This window comes from Artibeus jamaicensis, unplaced genomic scaffold (genome assembly GCF_021234435.1).
Source record: "Artibeus jamaicensis isolate MK-2021 breed Jamaican fruit bat unplaced genomic scaffold, CSHL_Jam_final contig_387, whole genome shotgun sequence".
NCBI classification, from domain to species: Eukaryota; Metazoa; Chordata; class Mammalia; order Chiroptera; family Phyllostomidae; genus Artibeus; species Artibeus jamaicensis.
In genome coordinates this window covers 28429135-28452003 of record NW_026521812.1, presented here as the reverse complement: position 1 = coordinate 28452003, position 22869 = coordinate 28429135, and the positions used below count along the sequence as shown (strand labels likewise).

The 22869-nt window shown below is 34.3% G+C and overlaps 1 protein-coding gene across 1 annotated transcript in view; it reads left to right on the top strand.

The window, feature by feature from the left end:
• The window catches only part of GRIK2 (glutamate ionotropic receptor kainate type subunit 2), a 592671-nt gene that overhangs the window by 218976 nt on the left and 350826 nt on the right, over window positions 1-22869 (top strand). The window contains exons 3-4 of the mRNA XM_037135552.2: window positions 11864-12031; window positions 16157-16414. Of these exons, the coding sequence (XP_036991447.1) occupies window positions 11864-12031; window positions 16157-16414 (426 nt within the window). The remainder of the gene's footprint in view (window positions 1-11863; window positions 12032-16156; window positions 16415-22869) is intronic.

The following is a 22869-nucleotide window of genomic DNA, read 5'->3' as shown; positions in this document are numbered from 1 at the left end:
TTAAGTGCTCCTCAGATGCTGCTTTTTATGAATCTCTATGGTTTTGCATGTATATATTGGTTTTGCATGCACAGCCATATTTACCTACATACTTATATTAGGTCTTGGCTGGCTTAGTTACAGTATATACAATGAAAATTCTCTTTGGGTTCCTCTTGATTGGGACTCTCTGTGTTTCCTGCATTTGCGTGAATTTTTCTTTCATCAAATTAGGGAAGTTTTCCATCATTACTTTTTCAAATAGATTTTCTATCCCTTGCTCTTCTTCTCCTTCTGGTATCCCTATTATTCAGATATTATTACATTTCATGTTGTTTTGCATTTCTCTTAATCCTTCTTCATTCTTTCTGAACCTCTTTTCCTTTTCTTGCTCTTTCTGGGTGTTTTTTTTCTACTTTGTCCTCCAACTCACTGATCTGATCTTCTGCTTCATCTATCCTGGTTTTGATTCCTTCCACTGTGTTCTTCAATTAGGAAATTGTGTTCTTCATTTGTCTTGGTCCTTGCTGATAGTTTCTATTTCCTTTTTCATGTTGATATAGTTTGCAGTGAGTTCATTGTAGTTCCCCTGTAGTTCCTGGTAGCTCATTGTGAGCTCTTTGAACTTCCTGATAACCAGTGCTTTGAATTCATTACCTGATAGCTGACTTGCCTCTATTTCATCTAGCATTGTTTCTGAGGCTTTCTCCTTTCCTTTTGTTTAGGGATTGTTTCTTTGTCTTCCCATTGTCTGTGAGACTCTTCTTGTTGGCTTCACTTCTTAAATTGATTTGTTCTGGCTTCCTTTGTTTATGGTGTGAACTTCTGTGGTATATTACCTGTGAGATTCAGTGGTGTAGTCTCTTTCATCTCCCAAGCTCACTGGCAAGGGGCATAAAGGAAAGAAGAAACAAATGGGATCTCATCAAAATAAAAAGTTTCTGCATGGCTAAAGAAAACAGTATTAAAATAAAAAGAGAACCAACTGTATGGGAAAACATATTGCCAATGATACCTCAGACAAGGGTTTAATCTCCAAAATATACAAAGAACTTACATGATTCCAGTCTAAGAAGACAAGCAACCCAATTAAAAAGTGGGTGAAGGACTTGAGCAGACATTTCTCCAAGGAGGATACACAGAGGATCCAGAGACATATGAAAAGATTCTCAATATTGCTAGCTATCAGAGAGAGATGCAAATTAAAATCACATTGAGATACCACTTTACACTGGTCAGAATGTCCATCATAAACAAAGCAATAAACAATAAGTGTTGGAGAGGTTGTGGAGAAAAGGGGACCCTAGTTCATTGTTGGTAGGATTGCAGACTGGTACAACCACTATTGAAAACAGTATGGAGTTTTCTAAGAAAACTAAAATGGATCTCCCTTTTGACCCAGCAATTCCACTGCTAGGATTATATCTTAAGACCTGAAATATCAATCCAAAAGAATCTATGCACCCCAACGTTCATAGCAGCACAATTTACAATAGCCAATAGTTGGCTATTGTAAATAGCCAACCTAGGTGCCCATCAGTAAATGAATGAAATCAAAAACTGTGGTACATTTACACAGTGGAATTCTATGCAGCAGAAAGAAAGCAGGAGCTCCTACCCTTTCCAACAGCATGGATGAAACTGGAAAGCCTTATGCTGAGTGAAATAAGCCAAGCAGGGAAAGACAAATACCATATAATATCACCTTTAATAGGAACCTAAATAACAAAACAAACAAGTAAGCAAAATATAACCAAAAACACTGAAATAGAGAACAGGGGGACAGTGACCAGAGGGGAGAGGGGAGGGAATTTCAGGGGAAATGGGGAAGCATTTACAGGAACTAGTATAAAGGACACATGGATGACAATTAAGGGGGGTGGAATGGGCGGGAGGTGGGGAGCACTATAGGGGTGGGCTGGGATGGGAGTAAAAGTCAGAAAACTGTACTTGAACAACATTTAAATAAATTAATTAAAATTTTTTTCACAATGCTATTTTGAGTTAAATGTTTGGAAAAAAGAAAGTTACTAGTTTTAATATTGAACTTATATATTACATTTTCTTTGATAAACAACTTTTCTATAGTATTTCCTTTCTACAACTGATTTGGATTCTTTTAGCTTTTAAATTCTGAGGAAATAATATCTATTATGGAATGCTAAAACTAGTTCTGAAGAATAAGAACTTTTATGTAAAGTCTAATTGGCCTTAGAGACAGTCTTCTACTCCATGAACCATCCTAATGAGAATAATAACTCATGCCACCTTGAAATTCACTGAGGGCTTTAGCAGGTACTTGAGGCCTTTTGGATTACTGTGAAAGAAAATGCAGAGGAAGGGACAAAATCATGCTTTTCTTAGTTGCCTGGGAAAGAGAAAGTAAATTAGACCATCTGATTAATTTCTGCAATATTTGTTTTATATTTTGTTGATATAAAATATGATTTTGATTTTCTTCAATTTCTTTTGTAGTAACACTTGCAACACTCTCATATCTCCTCCCCATATTTGTAGTTTATTCTTTGAAAGTTTATTAAATGCACTATGTGCTGGGCACTGAGTTACAGTCAAAGATGAGTAATAGTAGGTTACTCATCCACAAGTGATAGTAGGTTACACTGCTTTACACAGTTGGAAGGGAGTTTTCGGAAAGGTGATCTTCACAAAGGACATAAATACTAACCTTTTTAGCAATCTCAAAGTATGTTACAAAGAGAAGGATTTTAAGAAATTGTGCCCAAGAAGTGAGAAGTAAACAGTTCCTTTCATTATTTCCATTTGTCTCATTTAAAACTAATAAATGTACAAAAATACAAATACAATAAACATATAAAATGGCTCCTGTGTAATAGTTAATAGTCTAACTAATATCATAAGACATTTTTAAAAGTAACTGCAAAATAAATGTGTAAAAGGGAATAAGTTTCCTAGAGTAGATGTAAATTATTTTACATGCAATATCAAATTTCACACTTACGTTACTTTATGAATTATACTATTACTGTCAAATTGATTTCTGAGTTTTTAAAATATGAATTTTCTAGACATCCTTTTTACTACTCTTTCTGAATTTAAACTCAAGGAAGTTTATTTTAATACCTCTAGTTTAACCTCATCCCATGTAAATGCTCTTTGGAAACTCATCTATTTATTTGCATTTTTTATCGATCAAACTCTAATATTTTGATACATGGTTTCTCAAATCAATGTTTTTTTTCAAGTGAAAGTTAGAATATGAATGAGTGTACCACATTTGTAACAGATCAGCATTTAACCAGACCTTAAATTCTAACAGAATCAATGATGCTCCCCGATTTATTAAGCAGTCTAAGAATCACAAGTTTGCTGAACCTCCGATCTTCCAGATCATTTTACTCAGTTCCATCATTTTGCAGAAGAGAAAATGAATGTCTGGATAGTGAAGGGCCTTGCTCATTCAATCATTTTTCACTTTCTTTTTATTTAGCTGACCTATTTTTAAGAAAATTAATATAATTAGAATGTGGGCTTTTGACCTTCAAATAGTTTGTATTATTTATAGTGCTGTTTACATGGCAGTTATTCATGTGGCTGCCTTCTGTGTTATCTCAGTTTGATCTGCTCTATTTATATCTCAATAGTATTCAAGCATCTGCCTTCCCACTCAGTATGCATTTCTTCTGGGTCTTAAATTGCTAACATTTAAGTAGCCATTTCCCAATTTTCTTCACAGTATGTAATGTGTCTACTTTAAAATTAATATTATTCGAATGTGTAACTCTGTGTTCACTATGATTTTAAGGGTCCATTTGTAGGAAGAAAAATCCACACCTATTTTCCATTCACTAGCGAGAAATATGTTGGGAACAGTAGGAGGTCTGGAAATTTAAAAGCTTGTTTATTTTCAAAATAAAGCACATTTACATGCCTGAGCACAACCAATCTCTGTGCATTGGGCGGCCTATGACATTATTTCCTACAACTCGATTTCAGTTTATTTACTGCCTTCTAACTCATTTTCTTTATTCTGGACCATGATCAGCAGCTTTGTTTCTCCAAATGCTCAGTACAAGTTTCAGTTGAATTGAATATGGTGTAGATGGAAGAGGAGGTATACAAGAGTTGCTTTCATGCCTTCTATAGCTGAATGACTGCAAACAGTGCAAAAATTTCAAGAAATTCCAGGACATTCCACTGACAAAATTTTCATCGGTACCGTGTTTATACAGCTTTTAGTTTACTTGAAACATTGACAAAGGTGTGAATTTGTGTGGCTGGAGGAACTTTGTAAGATTATAATGAAGAACATTATTGCTTATAGAATATGGCCAAAAATACTGGAAGCGGTCCTTTCTTTAAATTAGACATGTGTTGCTTCATGAACAAAGAGAATCAAAAGCAAATGGCAAGAGACGTAGGTATCTCCTAGTGTGAAGTAGAGATGGGTCGCTGCTCCCCTCCTTGTGTGAGTTCCACACAATTCCCTTTTTTGGGGGAATGTGACCTGCTTATTTATATTCCCATGGTGTGTCAGTCACTTAGGTGATGTGTGCTTGTGTTTTCCATTTCATACACAGGTAACTAGGAGAGCATCCATCACGCTCACAAAAAGTCAGTTTTAGAATGTTGTAGACATACTTCATCTGGATGTAAAACTCTAGGACTTTATTGTAAGAGATTGAAAGTATTTACCACTCAGAGAAAGAAAACCTGTGTGAAAACATTCAGAAGTTGAAACTAAAGAGAAGTAGTATTACCCAGCAGGAAACAGTGTAGCATGTGATTAAAAGATAGTATGGATTGAGATTTCCTGTTTCCTAATTGAGAATCTATCCACTTACTGACTGTGAATCTGACTTTAGGCAATATTCTCAGGATGTTGGGCTTGCTCCAAGGTCTGGCTAGAGCAGAACACAGTAGACCCAGTAGGGCAAGCTATTTGGCTTAAGAATTAAACTACCTTTTGAGACTCTGGAACATAAAGGAGGACAGCAGTTTTTAGACTCAACAACATGAACACCTTAAATATCAAAGTTATATTTAAAATTAAAATGTAAATTATTATAACAATAGGAACTATATTGCAGATAGAAAATGTGATCCAACTATATTTTGGTGACTTTCTATCAATGTTTGTAAAATATCACAACACCTGATATAAAGTAGGCTCTCAATAAATGTTGAGTGTTGGAAGCTTTCATTCTTCAGAGTGAGCTCAGGTTTAAACATATTTCACACTTATTAGACGTTCTTAAGTTTCAGATTGCAGAAGTATGCATAGGGTGTTTGAAAGTGATACAGGACTTAAAAAATATAAAGCAGAGACACAATTTAGCCATATGAGCATTGTAGCCAGTGAGGGATGCCTTTCCAGAGAAGGTTACTGTGCCAGAAGCTGACAATGCATTAGAAAGAGAAGTTGCAAATATACATGTTAAGTGTGTGTGTCTATGTATGTGTATGTATGTGTCTATGTGTGTGTATGTATATGTGTAAATAGGGCCCTGGGTTCCTGGGCAAAGGACCATCAATTGGAGGGAATGGAGGCATTTAACTCTGGTTCATTCAGAGAAAGGTGGGTTGTATATGATGGCTGCAGCACTGGGGCGTGCGAGTGGTAAGAAAGGTGCCTGGAAAGAGAGGGAGAAGGTAGATTGTGCTGATTCAATAGGACTATATTATGTATGTAGCATTAAGCTTAAAAATGAGTCAGTTATTGAACAAATTTAAGAAATTAAATGACAAGATAAAAATTGCATTGTAGAAAGATTACTCTGATTTCATTGTGGAGAAACTACTGAAGAAAGCCAGAATGATGTCGGAACTCTGCGAAAACCTTACTGGAGATACATTATCGCCATATGGAAGGCATTGTGTGCTTGGACTTGGTTAAGCATGTGGAAAGTTTACAGTAACGTTCCTGTAGAAATGATGGAGCCTGATGAAATGTTAGCTATACTAATTAATATCATTACCTAGTTTAACAAGAGAAAGAGCATCCACTGGGGATATCTGTTCTACTGTTTGATACAACAAAGTTAGGGTGTGACCAGCTCTTCCTGAATTAAAATAAACAAAACAACCAACAAAAATAAAGCTGTGATAATAATTATCTTAGATGATCTTTGTAATTTCAAAAAACCCAAAGGGAAATAAAAGAAAACAGTGAAACTTTGCTCCTAGTTTATAGAGAATATGGAATTTGATGATAACAGGAAATGGTGACTAGTTATTTGAAAATGTGAAATTGGGTGAATCTTGGTTCAAGTCTTGGGGAAGCACATAATTATAGAGGAGCAAAATGCAGCTTTAGGATTGTGTGTTTCTTCTCTGTTTTTTGTTTCTCTGGGGTGTATTTTACTCACCAAACGAGGCTTGTGAACTCTTTGGGGTACAAATTTTCTTCATATACTACATGCTTATGACATGCTACATACAGTTATAATACTTCATGATAAAAATAGTCAATTTAGAAGTATTCGCATTTTATAGGATGTACATAGCACAATGTGAATATTACTTCTCAAGCTAAAGGGAAAGGCCCTGTTTAAAATCACATGAACAATTACCCTTTTGTAGGTTTTGAACAGGTAGAAAAAATGTCTTGCATTTCAATTTTTATTAGCAATTTTAAAATCCCAATATATACTTTTACATTAAAAATAGCTGATTTCTCCCTCAGAGAATCAGATTTATACCAAATGTATTGACTTATTTTCTATTGCACAAAGAAAAGAGATAAAATATGTATTCTGTCAAATTTCTGACAATCTTCACATCAGCAGATTACAGACAACTTTCTCTTGCTTAAGTGAACCAGGTGCCCTTTTCCCCAAGGTTTAGCATCTTTCCTGTGATCCTGAACCACCTGGCTTCATCAGTTATTCCACCTTTTTTTCCTACCCTTTACCTTGCTTTTTCTACTACCTCTTTTTCTCTGTGCATAAATATATTGGCTTTTTCATCATCAAAGAAACATGCATAAACAGCCCAATATTTAATTAATATTAAATATTTAAATATTTAATGGTTAGTATTCTCCAGCTACTAACCTTTTTTCTGCTACTCCTTAACATACTTGCTTCATTGTAAAGCATACCCTTATTTAGCCCTGGATGGTATGGCTCATTTGGTTGGAGCATCATCCCATAAACCATAGGGTCCTGGGCTCCATTCAAGGTCAGGGCAACTGCCTAGGTTGCAAGTTTGGTTCCTATGTCAGGGCATGTGTGAGAGGCAACAGATTGATGTTTCTTTCTTATAGCATGTTTCTCCCCCACTCTCTCTTCTCCCTTTCCCTGTCTCTAAAGTCAATAAGCATGTCCTTGAATGAGAATAAAATAAATAAATTAGTTAAAAATAAATAAAACATCTAGTTGTTTGAATATGATAAGATTGACACAATGCCATTGTTAATTATTAAAAATATGTAAATAAGCAAAAATGAAAAAATAAAATTAATCAAAATAAACTGCACAGTATTTTGTTATGCATAAGTGCATATGTACTTGTCAAGCATTTTGTCATAAAATACTTTCTATAGAATAATTTTTAAATCACTAGACGCATAATGTTGTATATGAGTACCCTACTGTGGGTATTTAGAGCCTTTCTAATCATGTTGTTCTCTTAAACAAAGTACAGATCTTTGCAGAAAAATTACTAACATTTTCTTTAAGATTAGGTCCCATCAGTAGATTTAGTGGATGAAAGTGTATGGTATCTTAAAAACTTGACAGATTTTCATAAAGGTTTTTAAGAACATTTGCATCAATTTATTTCTCTCTTTAATTTTGCTTTTTCTCACATCTCAAGAAACTTGATCAGTAGAAATTCTCATTTTTAAAATTTTTTCCTATTTTTGAACTTTTTCATATGTCTGTTCATTATTTGCACACATTATTTATAAATTACTTACATTCTTGGTCAGCTTTTCCATTAAGGTGATCATATTTTTATTTGTAAATATTATTTATATATTGAAGATATCAACCTTTTTCTTTTTTAATGTTTATATTTTCTTAATATGATTTCATCTATTTTCTCATCTTTTTCCCTTTAATCATGACTAAGTGTTTGGTTATGGAGTTTTTCAAATAATAAAGTGAAATGCAGTAATATTACCCTTATTTTTTTGCTGTATTACCAAACTTAGAAAAGCCTTGGCACTTCTATGTAATTGTGTTTTAACATAAATTTTATTAAAAGATAATTTATATAGCCCTAGTGCACAAATTGTAGTATAAAACTTTAATGATACATATGCAGGCACTGAGATTGAAAAGCAGAATATGACCAGAACCACAGAATCGATCACACACCTTCCCTGAGACTACTCATTCTCACGCTGGTTTGTTATTCTCCATTAGAGAATGGGTGGGCAGAGCAGGGGTATTTTGTTATGTTTTTGAATAAAAAATGTTTATATCACTTTATATTTATGAAATTTTGATGATATGCTATTTCACTATTTTTTACTGTTAATCCTAGACATTAATGCATTCTAGAATTATTGTATTCCAAAATGATTATCTTTACCTTTTTTCAATACTGCTAGAACATAAACATCCTTTAATTCAATGTATTCATTTCTTGACTTTTGCATTATTGTTACTATGCACTTAAATTCTACATACATTATAAATGTCATAAAATATTAGTATTCTTGCTCTTTTGGCCAAAATTCACTGATATTTGTGTACATATTTACTTTTTTTTAGAAATACTTTATACAATTAAGTGAAACAATGGTTGCCTCTGCGATCATTTTCTTCTGCCTAAATAGCCCTATTATTTCGTATTTACATTAAAAGGGCATTGGTGATAAATTCTCGATTTTGTTACTTTCACTGTTAAAAATAATTTTTGTTTCTCATTGCATTTATTAAATCTCCAGAACAATATTAAGGAGTGAATAGTATAGACATTCTATGTTTTCTGAATTTAATGGGACTTCTGTTTTACTTTACTCTTAAGTATAATATTTACTGTTAATATATTTGTACCCTAGTAAAGTATTATTCTACTCTATTATTGTTTTCTAAAAGCAATTTTAAGTCAAGAATAATTAGTGAGATCAAGTATCTTTATAATATCAAATATGGTGATTGCACTTTTATTCATGTTTGATAAATTAGTAACTTGGATGCTATTAAAACCTTCTAAGTTATTAAAGATAGTTACAGGAACTCTTTTTCCCCTAAAGTATGAGGCACCCTCCTAAATTTTTTTAAAGTATTTCTTTGTTAGAAATTTTTTAAACACCTCTGCACATACCTGCCCTGTATACATGGGCTAGTGATCTCTTTTGCTAGTTAGTGTGTTTGGGAGGTGTTATAGCAGATACAGTACCTGGAAAGCTTGTGTTGTTTGGGTGTTTTTATTTTTTATATACACAATTTTAAACTCTGGCACTGGATCAATACAATTAATTATTCATGATATTTAATTAATAGGTATGAAATGGGTTTTATAAGTGATTACAAAAATTTCTGTAAATACTCAAGCCTGTGATAAATATGTAAACTTAGAGTTGAATTTCAGTTATTTGCTCTGAAAAGAGTAAATGATAGGAAAGTTTGAACCCACCATCATCAAATGTTGATCATTTTGTATCTTCATTTTGTATTTATACCATGTAGAAACTACAATCTGAACTAAGTAGAAAATTCAGGGTTTTTTTTAATCCTTACTCGAGGATATGCTCATTGATTTTAGAGAGAGGAGAAGGGAGGGAGGTAGAGAAAAAAATAAATATCAATGCAATAGAGAAAAAATCAGGTGCCTCTAGTACACACTCCAACCCGGGACTGAACCTGCAACTGAGGTTGGAGCGACGGGGTAACACTCCATCTGAGCCACATTGGACAGAGTGAAAATTCAATTTTTTATTTTATTCTGCCTTTGAGAAACAATGTCAGGTTTGGGTTTTTCTAACTGGTTTTTATTCTCAATTAACTTAAAAAATTGCCCTATCATTTTTGTTTCATATATAAGATCTTACATTTCACCCTACATAGTATTACTAGGGTCATATATAACATTTTAAGAAATTCTGTGTATTTTGCGTGAATGAGATTTTAAAGCACACTACTAGTTTGTAGGAGCACATAGACAAAGGCTTTAAAATCAGCCACCGACAGTTTCTTATACTGTTCTATCACTTGATAGCTGCATATGATCTTTGATCAATACATTCTTGCCTATAAAATAATATTACTTGGGATTATTTTGGATAGTAAGTGAAATCTTAAACACTTATTCAGTCCTTATTCTATGGCAGTCAGTGTTCTAAGTGGTTCATTATGAGATAAGATTTAATCTTTACAGTAACTCTATGGATTAGCCTCCATTATAATCTCGTTTTTAGAAAAGAAGAAACTCAGACTGAGGATTTAAACAACCTTCCAAATGTGCCTGATGGCAAGGGGCAGAGCCAGAATGTAAGCCCACCGTGGCTCTGCAGTGGAGCTCATACTGCTCTTCACAAGCACAGGGATTCTGATTTGGTTCTTGACACCTATTAGGCATGTAAATACTTTTTATCCTTGTGCTTAGCATAAATCACCAAATATTTTTTAAATATTAAGAGTACTATTTCACAATAAGTTGATTACTTTCTTAACTACACCATCAATTTAGCTGAGAAAAATAAGAGAACTATTTCAACTAATATGGTGTAAAATTACAAATTTTCTAATTCTTCCTGGATATAAATTCATCTGATCACTGGCATTTTTTGAGTCCTAATTCCTCATATTTAGATAAATCATTACCATATGTAACAATTTATGTAATTCTTGCTAATTAGTAATTCTTAGCTAATTTGTCATTGGTAGCTTGCTCATAGCATCATCAACTGACTTTCATGTGTAAAGACCTTTGATGAGGTATGAATGCAAGCTGTGGAAATAGCTTATTCAGGGAATTTAATTTGTGAATAACTGCTTAGAGTACATGGTGTGAAATTCAAAAGCAAGTGAGATAAATGCTTCCTTTTTATTAAGTACTAGTTTCCCAAGGACAGAGGTTGGAGGGCGTCAGGAATCGGGTGCTACCCCTTTCATTTCATTCATCAAAGTAACACTGAGGGAGAGATTGTGTTGGAGGCAAAGGTCTCAGGTCACACGTAACTGAAGAAACAGGGTGCTGATGTCAAGAAGAAAAAAGGCTGGGACAAGAATGAGGGAACCGGACTGAGACATAGCTAATAGGCGGTGACAAATGGAAAGGTCATGTTTTTAAATTATACTCTAGATTTTATGGCCAAAATTATACATATGCTACAGTGTTTATTCAGTGATTAAAAGATTTGCACTGTTTGGGAGAGTTATGTTTCACAAATGTCAAGCAACTTCTGAAAGAAAAACAGATGAGAAGAAGTAGAGTTGCTACTTTGTTCTTTTTTTCTTGCAAGATGCTGGAATTTGCAAGTGAATAAGTATTTGGGGCTTCTAATACATAAGTGTCATAAAATTATTCTAAAGAATTCTAATTTATGATTTAATGGAAAAATTTTAACATAAATTCCCAGTGCCTAATTTTATAATTATATATGAATATAGAGGATTGATTATTCTGGAACTGTGAAATTTTGAAGGATAATGTTCTGTTCCTAAGGCAAGATCTATATATACCTATGTCCTAAAGAAGCAGTTACTAAAGATGAAATTATGTTAAATTTTGGCAGCAATACCAAGATAATTTTGCCTGTATGGATTTCTCTTAAAGGGCACATCCTAAATATTCAACTTCATAGAAAAGATTAGCACAAGCTCCATGCACTTCAACAAGTCACACACCCACTTATGTAAAGACATACACACATGCATAGAAGTATAGAAAAGTTTTGGCATTTTCTCTATCTTATAAGAACCATGTGATTTTCCTTTCTTTTTGCCAGGAGGTATTTTTGAATATGTGGAATCTGGCCCAATGGGAGCAGAGGAGCTTGCGTTCAGATTTGCTGTGAACACCATCAACAGGAACAGGACCCTGCTGCCCAACACCACCCTCACTTACGACACCCAGAAGATAAACCTGTATGACAGTTTTGAAGCATCCAAGAAAGGTAATTGAAATTTAGCATTCTCTTTTCTGAAATTTAAATTTTCAGGCATTCTTAAGAGATTTCTTAATTTCAGATATAATTAAGTCATGAGGAATATTATCATGAAATGTTTCTTTTCATAATGTGCCTAAATTTATCAGGTAAAGTGATGTGATCATGTATTGCAAAAAACAGTGCTTATCACAAAAAATGCAGTCAGATCTGTTGAGAGTGAAATTTCTTTATTCTCCAACCAATCCTTCTGATATGTTAACAAATTATTCTATTTTAAGAACTCACCTAAAATAAAACAGTATGTATGAAAACTTTACCAAGTTTTGCAATCTACTCTCAAAATTTATTTGCATTACCTGTTGATTCCATTATATAATTACTGTGGTCTCATTTGCTGTCTGCCTTTAAAGTCCTATAATTCCAAGGGATCTCTGAACTTTCTTGGAAATTTTTGAACAGCCCTTAATGTATGTATTATACATGGACATTTTTAACCACTTGATGTTCTTTCTTATAACTTAAAATAAGTGGCTAATGATAAAAGTGAAGAAATCATTGGAATGCTTCATTAATTTTGTTTTATCATTTACATTGTAAATCTGTTTTAAAAGATAAGGATGGGGACATAATTTTGTGGAATATGAATTTAACATTTATATATGAAGGAAGGTAACAGAGAAACTATTGTCAAGGCATTATTTTAACCAAGCAACAGTATTAGTAGTAAATGTGTTTTGAGAGATGTTTCCATATTCTTACCTTGTCTAAGTAGGTAATTGTGTAGTTAGCATTCATGTAACAAGAATTAAATTTCATAATATAGATTTTCTCCAAGGAATGGAGAGCACTTGTTCTAAATTCCCACTTTTAAAACAATGTTTGCTTTTCTGTAGTGCTAATGTTATTTTGTTAGCTATTTTACATTGATAGATATGTACATAATTATACATAATCCTAACTTGATGCAGATTTTTTTCTAAACTCATTAATATTAATGAAAGTTGGTAAGGTACAATATTTCTCGAGACAGAATCCTCTTTCCCCCCAGCTATCTTGTGTTTATCAAGGTCTGTATTCTGCCTGCCCTTCAAATTCATATCTTTATGAATACAAATAAGTTTCCATATTTCAGAACCATGTCAGGGTGATAAAAGGTTTTAAAGGCTGAAAAAAAGGGTAAAGATTATTGTGAAGTACTACATTTGTCATCATAATTGCAGAATAAGTCATTAACTGGAAGACAAGTGCATGTGATTAGTGGCATAGTTCATGATGATTTCCATTAGGAAGAAGAAGCTCTCTCTGAGGTGAACTCATTTAGACCAAAGAACAGGGAATGAGTGCAGTATAAATAAAGTATTAATAGATTTCTTAATGGACTTAAAAGGGCCATCATAAAAAAAACTAGAATGTTCCAACAACAAACAGGTTACTATCCTGGGAATAGCCTTGCAAATTTCTGAGGTGTTAAATTTATTTGGTTTCCAAATATTAAAATGAGTTTATAAACTTTGTCAGCCATTGGGAATCAAATTCATTAACTGACTGAGCAGAAACTAGGAAAAGCTCAAACAAATGTAACAGCACCTTCGTTTGTGAGATGTTGAAAGGGTGAATGTCACTGCTTGTATCGTATCTTGCGAAGCTATGCAAGAGAATAACATAAGGGGGGTTTAATATAGTTTTTTAACCTTGTGGTGGATTTAATAAATAAATATATGTGCTGCTAAGTATATTAATGAGTAATTATAAAATAACTTAATTTGGATATTCTTAAAGTGTTTAAAATTGTTTTCATAGGCAAAAAAATAGCACAAAACAATTCTTAGATTTTTACATTTTCTCTGATATATGGCCTTATACATTTAATAGATTATGTGGTTTTGCTCAATAAATGAATACTTTGATACATCAAAACTTGAACTATTATTTGAATAATGCATTGCTTTTCCATGACTCCTCTGATACTGAAAACTCTAATTCTTGTTTGAAACATATTGAGGAACATTCTAAATAACCTAATAGAATGCTTTTAAGTGTTCTTGATTTGTGACTTATAAAAGTGAAGGAAGATCTTTTATTCTCAAAGATAATTGTGAATTAAATTATAAATGAGTCAAAAATTTTAGACTCCAGCCTTTCTATTGATTCAGAAATTTAATCATTATTTTAAAAGTAAGAGTATACATATATAAAAATAATTTACTTAGATTATATAAAGTCTGTCCAGAGCTATACAGCTGTGTAATATGAAAAATAGAGACTTTTGTTGAAGATGATACAAGATACAAGAAATGTTGTACATGGGACAATGATGCCTCAGTCTTCTTCAAAGCAGGTATCTTGGGAACTCACACCGTTCTCCCAATCTCCATCAACTACCCTATCTTATTTTCCTGAATGTCATCTATGGTGCAAAATTTCTTTCCTTTCAAAGGTGATTTTGGTTTTGGAAAAGCCAGAAGTTGCAGGGTGCCAAATCTGGGCTGTAATGGGACTGAGTCACCTGGGTGATTTGATGTTTTGCCAAAACAGTCTGCAAGAGATGTGATGTGTGTGTGGGTGCATGGTAGTGATGAAGCTGCCAATCACCAGTTACCCGTAGTTATGATTTTCTGAATCATCCGAATAGTTTCCGTGGAGGAAACTGTTAAGCTCAATGCAAAATTTGATGCAGATTTGTTGCTCTACTTACTCAGTCATTTTGAATGCAATGGCAACACAGTATACAAGCTCACTCAACAGTGTCTACTGCCCCCACTGACTAGTATGGTGAAGTTGTCATTATTTACACATGCGCATTCTAGTTCACTCTCCTTGGCTACCAGGTTACACTGATGTTGTGCACACTCTTCTCATTATATTAACAATGCTTGGACATTTTCTGGAGAGACTTCCTATTAAATTTTGGAATAAAGTTTAATCAAGTAGATTTTTTTACCAACATTTACTAACATTAATATCTCTGAGATGCTTAATAATCCATTCATCACATTCATGCATATAAATTAGCATCATAAACTATCTTGGAAGGATTGGGTCTGAATACCCCATCTAATACCTAAATCCCCAAAACAATTGTTTTTAGTTGTTTTTAAATATTTGAAGGGATAGACCTCTTAAAGTAGACCATTCTATTTATGGATATTTCTTGTTTCCTTTCAAATTTTTTTGAATTTAAATTACATCAAAATCCATGAGAAACTCTAAACATTTGTCTTTTTTTCTTTTTTCCCAGACAAATGAAACAAATTTAAGTGTCCTTAACAGGCTAGATATTCAAATATTTAAAGATGATTTCATATTTCTGAAAATTACTCACTTTTCAGCCCCAAACTCACTTCAGTTTTCTTAAAGAATTTTATTTCCTGTCACAATATACCTATTTTTATATAAAATCTTCTAGATTATATATGCTTCTCTTGATTATTTCATTTATTATTTATATAAATAAAATTTCCTAGGAGTAAATATAAACTTTAAAAAATAATTGAGATTAGTATAAAATACTTTTATAGTATCCTAAAGCCAAATAAGGATAATGAAATACTTATCTAAATCACTTTGAAGTTGTTTTTACCCAATGAAACTAATTCATATGATAACCTTTCTGAGCCATGTCAGGTTTTGTATGGGTGGGTGTATGTATAGGTTTACTATATCATCAGATATAAGCAAATACTTCGCTGCATGTGGCCATAGCTTTTTGGATGAGAGGGAGACCAAATGCATTCTGATAAGAAATACATTAAAATTATAGAGGATAGCCAGTGAATTTGGGAAGGAACATTATTTTCCCAACCCTCTGATATGAACTATTTTTCCAAAATGAATGTTCCCTTGTTGAATTCTAGAATATTCCTCCTCTGTCTCCTGATCTTTCTCACTCCCATAATTTTATTTGTAAAATTATTTGAACACTGAGTTGCTTGTGTGTGGGTGAATTAATTCTAAGAAACTGAAAATGTTCAGAGTTAGACAACATGTAAAATTAGCGTCGCATAGATGTTATATTAATAAACACAAGTCTTTCTTCAGGATAATACCTTTGGGTTTACAATAAGGACGTGATGATGTCCGTACCCTGGCATCTCTCCTCTCAATATTGACAGACTTCTGTCTCCTCTTCAGCTTGTGATCAGCTGTCCCTCGGGGTGGCTGCCATCTTCGGGCCTTCGCACAGCTCATCCGCCAACGCCGTGCAGTCCATCTGCAACGCCCTGGGGGTTCCCCACATCCAGACCCGCTGGAAGCACCAGGTGTCCGACAACAAGGACTCCTTCTACGTCAGTCTCTACCCGGACTTCTCCTCGCTCAGCCGAGCCATTTTGGACTTGGTGCAGTTCTTCAAGTGGAAGACCGTCACCGTTGTGTACGATGACAGCACGGGTAAGAAACATCAGTGGCCTTTGGGGCTGTGTCCTACGTGTTCATAACTTTTCTGAAACTTACTCGAGGTCCTTACTGTATTTTTGTATTTTCTTAAACTGAGGAATGGAAATACATGTGGCATCAAATATACACACTAATTCTACACCATCCAAGCCTATATATATACACACATATATATATATATATATATACACACACATACAGTTTATATTTCTGAAAAAGCACATTTTTCCTGGGAAGGATTAGTTAGTATAAACTGTAATTTTGCATGAAAGATAGAGATAATGAGAAATGTAATATTGAAATATGTAGTCCAAGAATATTTTTGCTAGGTTCAAGATAATTACTCAATTAAATTCTCATGATTGGCTCAGTGAAACTTATTAAATTCAGAATTTTGCCTTTACTCATTCTCTAGCTTTCCATACAAATAATATTTATGAATAGTAATGACTTTCATCTCTATAACACATTAAAGTTAGAAAAAGTTTATTTTCCTCAAATTTTAAACAATACAATGTCCAGTGAAATATTCAGAGTGTTTGGAAATGTTTATGTGCAGATACATTGTAAGGACTTTAAAAACAACTTACTAAGTGGTATTTATGGTATCTTTAAAATGTATTTTGACTGGCTACAGGTTGTCTGTGCTTTCTTGTTTTAATGCATGCTTTTTTAATACATGAATGGTTATCTTGCAGTATGCATTAAAAACAAGTCTAATAGATAAATATTAGAAAGTAAACAGTAAAAATAAAATATTTATTTTTCTTGTAGCTATATTGTTGAAGAAAGTGCCTACTGTTTTGGTTATTGTGTAGTGATAAGGAATTTCATGGAAAGATATTTATCAGTGATCTAAATAGTGCTCTTTAAGTTAGAATTTTAAAATATTTCTAAGATTTTTCACTATATCTTGATGTTTACATCAAAATTAAAATTCATTTGAATTTAAATTCCCAAAGTATGCCAAGTACAAATTTGATAATGCATTCAGTATTTAGAAATATGCAGAAATTAGTCCCTTTGACAATAAAATTTACCATGTGCAAAATGACAGGCATTCTCCCAAGAGAACAGGGAACAAGGAGTTTCAGGGTGGAAAAAACAATACAAAGAATTAAAAAAAACCATTTTAATTGGAATAAGAGTGAGTCTAAAGATACATTAATAATAAAGTGAAGTGAAATATTTACAAATAATTTTAACTTTCTGTGTGAATGGGTTTTCTGGTTTGTATAATACTATGGTCCAGGGCATCCTCAGTTACAGATGGATCCACATATATTTAGAGATGGTCACATATAGAAATATGTAAATACAAAAGCACATGCATTGTGAATCCGTGGGCTATTTACTTTTCTGTTTTCTCTGATATCATTCAGGTGAAGGCTTCCCAAATACTCACACACATACATACACACACATACATACACACGGATGTGTATTATTCCTTATTATCTTAAAACTACTCACAGTAGAAAGAAAGTTGGTAAATGTCCAAAATGTTTGTGCTTATACAGTTATCTCTAGACATCCCCAGGGGATGGGTTCCAGGACCAACCACAGACACCAAAATTTGTGGGTACTCACATTCCTTAAATAAAATCGCAGAACATTTGCATATAACCTAAGCACGCCTTCCTGTATGTATTACATCATCTTTAGATTACTTACAGTATCTAGTACAATGTAAACACTGTGTCAACAGTTGTTATACTATATTTTTAAAGAAATAATGACAAGAAAAAAATCTGTACATGTTCAGTCTGGACACAACCATCCTAGGCCCAACTACACAGCGCACAGTGTGAGCAACAATGTAACTTTTTTGGGGGGTCCACCATTGGTTGCATTCTGGGGTGCTGGACCAGTGGATGCAGAGGGCTGACCGTAGCACCTTTCTTCACTATATTGTTTTTGTGTGTGTGTGACAATTTTATTTCATGCATGCAGTTCTTGAGTCACTGAATAAAGAAATAATGGGATTTGTGGTTGAGGTCATATTAGAATTGGGTGAAATTTCGTAGGTAATTGATCTTTAATAATATAAGCATAATACTGACATAAATTTAAGTGGAGAAATACATATAGTTAGTATATTAGATGTGCATACTTTTAATGGAGGCTTGACTTTACATTAAGTTTATTAAAGTATTTTAATTCACTATTAAAAATACTTTGTCACTCATCTTACTTTGAAGCTGGCATAGATACTTGGAGATTCTAAAGGTTCTCAATTACTTAAATATTAATTCTAAGAATCACTACAGAACTATTTATAGAATACATCTAACTTTAAAATCCTACGAGGAAAAAAGCTTATAATTGTTCCATTTTATGCAATATTGAATTCAAAATACATTTATTAAGCACCTGCTCCATTCCAGGGACAGTCACTGGTGCGTGCATATGCCAGGGAAAGAAATGAAGTCTGGCACTTTGCTGGGTTTCTAGTACCCATTTAGGGACACGTGCTTGTTCATGTTTTTAATATTATTAGTAATGATCCGATTGAATTTGTCCCTAGCCACTTGTAGTCCCTTCTAATTGAAAGTACTTTTGAGAACTGGGCTGTTCTTGATTTTTTTAATAGGATAAAACTGACTCTAAGAGAGAGAGAAGATTCCCTTTGAAATGTATTCATAAACATATAGAAGTATATTTCGTTTGTATTTTGGGATATGTTTAAAAGTCTTAAGGTAGAATTTTTTTTGAGTTTTGAATTTTATTTGCAACCGGCTTATCTAAAATCAAGCATTCAAAATGACACTGCAAAATGGGTCTGTACAGTTTTTAAAAAAATTATTTTATTGTTGTTCAATTATAGTTGTCTGCATGTGTCCCTCCACCCCCACCCAAGCCATCCCTACCTCCCTCCCCTGATTCTACCCCCTTGGTGTTGTCCATGTGCCCTTTATCACTGAAAACCCTTCCCCTTTCCCCCATTATCCCCTCCAGCCTCCCCCATGGTTACTCTCAGATTGCCCTTAATTTCAAGGTAGAATTTTAATGATGGCATTTAACAGAGAATATTTAAACTTTGGAGTAAACAACGTGACCACTGTATTTAATCATGTGGGAGGAAATCTGATTATAGGGAGGACTGTGAACTGAAACAGGAAAAAATCCACCTCATACCCAACAAGATAATCATTACTGACTTCATTATGGACTGAATGTATCTGCAATATACTGTAGGACACTCTGTGCCGTTTTATTTATGTTCCCTTTTTCCTTTCCAGATTCATCTATTATGCATGCTATTCCTCCCATTTATATTCATTTCTGTTTTGTTGTGTTGTCCAGTTTGATACATGATAATTATACTTCTCTCCAGTGTTTGTTCCCACCCCCCAAAACAGATGGGATGATAGATGAAATATAGTGCTGCAGTAGGAGAAATTCTTAGAACGATGTTAACAGGCGCTGTTTATTTTTTATGATAATTAGCATTTGTTGTTGTCATGGATGAATGCTTTCAAACGCCCTGGAAGTTTGTCACAGCTCTGAATGATGTCCAAAGATGATGGAAAAGAATTGGCTTCAGAAACAATGCTGTGTTTCTGTCAGTCACTTTGGAGCATATGATTCATTTTAAATATGAACTAAAAATAAGTTGGATAGCTGTCAGCTTGTAAGCATTTCCAGGATAAGTTGTGAATATTTGCTTTAAAACCCTGTGTTTCATCTTTGTTTATAGATCAGCAGTCCATTATCAAGGAAGTCTGGACTAGTAAACAAGTCTGGGAATCTATTCTCAGTTTTGCTCCTAAATGACTCATACAACTTTGGGGGGAAAAAAGAAGAAGGGGTAGAATTGCCTACAGAAAAGAGTTATAATACCACAGGCATTGAGTAGCTACTATTACACAAACTATTTCACTTAGCCTTCAAGGGAATTTTATGAGTCCTAAAGAAAACGGGTTTTTATACTGCCATCCCTGGTTGCTCCAATGACTGGCTGTTCTGCCCACCAGCAGCTTAAGACAGAAACCTGAATATCTTCCTTGTTCCTTCCCTTGTTTGGCCCCACAGTCAAGCTCTAACAGTTGTCAGTTTGCCAGCTCTATGATGTCTGAAGTCTGTGCATTTCCTTCCTCCTCACTACAACTTCTTAGGTCATCTCTCATCTGGATTATCATTAACCGCCTTTTTACTGGTCTTTCTATTTCAAGCCTGCATCCACTAACTAATTCAGTCTCTGCACTGCGGTTCAAGTCATTTTTAAAAAATGCAATTCTGGCGCTGAGTGGTGTGGCTCAGTGGGTCAGGCATTGTCCTGTAAACCATTCCCAGTCCGGGCACATACCTGAGTTGTGGGCCAGGCCCCCAGCTGGGGGCATGCAGTAGACAACTGATTGATGTTTCTCTCCCTCTCCTCCCTCTCTTCCCTTCTCACTAAAAATAAATAAATAAAATATTTAAAATTTCAATTCAGACCCATTGTTCTATTAATAGTTTCTCATTGCTCTAAGGATAAACTTTTTTAAAAGGCCATAAAACCCGCCATGATCTAGTCCCTCTACTTCTCCAATGACATTTGAATATAAATCCCTCGCTTATGTCTTTCCAATTGAGCAATTAAACTTCTTTGAGTTTCTGAAAATACAATTTTGTCTGCCTGAAAAGCTCTCCCACTGGCCCCAACTTCTCCTACTTGCTAAGTGGACATAGAAGTGCAAGTGTGCACTTGCACATACTTGTACATGCTCACACACATCTTCTGGGCTTAGATGTCACAACGAAGCTGCCCTTACCCCAGCTCTCAAGCCTGAAATAGGGGTCCCCCAGCATATCCTCCTAGCACTGTAGTACTCACATTCGCCTCCCATCAGGAGCATGCACCACCTTATGAATGTTTGCTTTGGCTGTGTTTTCTACCAGATCAAATACATATCTCAGTAGAATGGACACTAAAGCTGCTCACCACTCTATCTCTATCTCCTAGATGTTGCCTGGCTCACAAAAGTACCTTAATGAATATTTAAGGAATGAATTCATGAAGAGGTATTATTACATCTATTTTTGAGACAAAGCAACAATGGGTTAAATGACCTGCCCAAATTTTTATAAGAAAGTTAGAGTTAGTTGGGGCTTATATCTATAATTAAACCGTAATTAAACATGTATTCACTCATTTGATTATTTAAAAAATCACCAAGACTCTTCTGTATACCAGCAGCTATGTCAGCCACAAAAGATAGTATTGCAAATAAAACTTTGACCATTTCTCTGTGGGCTCAGGGTAGGGTGACGGGGGGAAGGTTGAGGAAACCATATCACGGCAGCTTAGGAGAAGAAGGTTTTAAAGCTGCCTGGGGAAGGCAGACAGTTTTGAAGAAAATGACATTATTGTGAAGTTATCATGAGGTTACAAGTAGGAATACTTCACCTGTGAAAGGTGAAGACGTGAGGATGCCCGAGGGAGCCAGTTTGTCAGGCAACTACAAGCATTTCATTATGACCCAGCATCAGAAAGAACAAAGATGAGAAATGATGAGGGAGAATTTATAAAAGGCCAAGATAGGAGAAATCACAGAAAGCTCTCTACTAGCTACTCTGCCTTTCTTCCTCCCTCAAAACCCCCTGGAATCTCTATGGTTATAGGAACAGTCACATCTGTGTGACATGACCCTACTTTCCAAGCCCCCATTGGGTGCCTCAAGGATGGGCATGTAACCATTTGATTCCTTTGCTAGGAAATCAGGAAAGGACATAGAGAAAGGGACACCAGATGGCCTGGATCCTGGGCATCCAACCTTTTGGCGTCTCTGGGCCACACTAGCAAAAGAAGACTTTTTTGGTCCACATATTAAATACATTGCAACATGTAATCACAAAAAATCTCATAATGTTTTAAGTATATTTATGATTTTGTGTTGGACTGCATTCATAATCACCCTGGGCCGCACATGGCCTGTGGCCCACAGGTTGGACTCCCCTGGTATGGATTATCATGTTTGCTATGGTTTTTGATGTCAGAACATTCATTCTGGATTGAAATTCTGGCTGTTGTGTTATTTTCAGCAAGTTTCTTCACTTTAGAAACCTAAGTTGACACATCTGTAAACTGAAGATAACATATTTCAGGGACTGTAGTCATGCCTAGTGAAGCGTGTAAGATGCTTCATAGAACCCTCATAGTAGAAGCTTAAAACTCACAATACAAACACTATGGGCTATGTGCCATTTATTCCTTATTCTCTAAGAAGAAGAATTTGTTACTGACTCCACATTTTTTTTAATATGATAAAATTTAGATGGAAAGGGTTGAGGTCATTTGCCCAAGGTCACGTAGCCAATAAATGGTAGGTCTGTGTTTTGACCTTAGGCAGTCAACTTCAGAAACTATCTTGTTAAATATTTGTGAAATATGTTAGTTATGTTTTTACTTGATTCATTTTGTTCTCCTTGTTTTAAAAAAGAAAAACACAGTCAGAATTATTTCT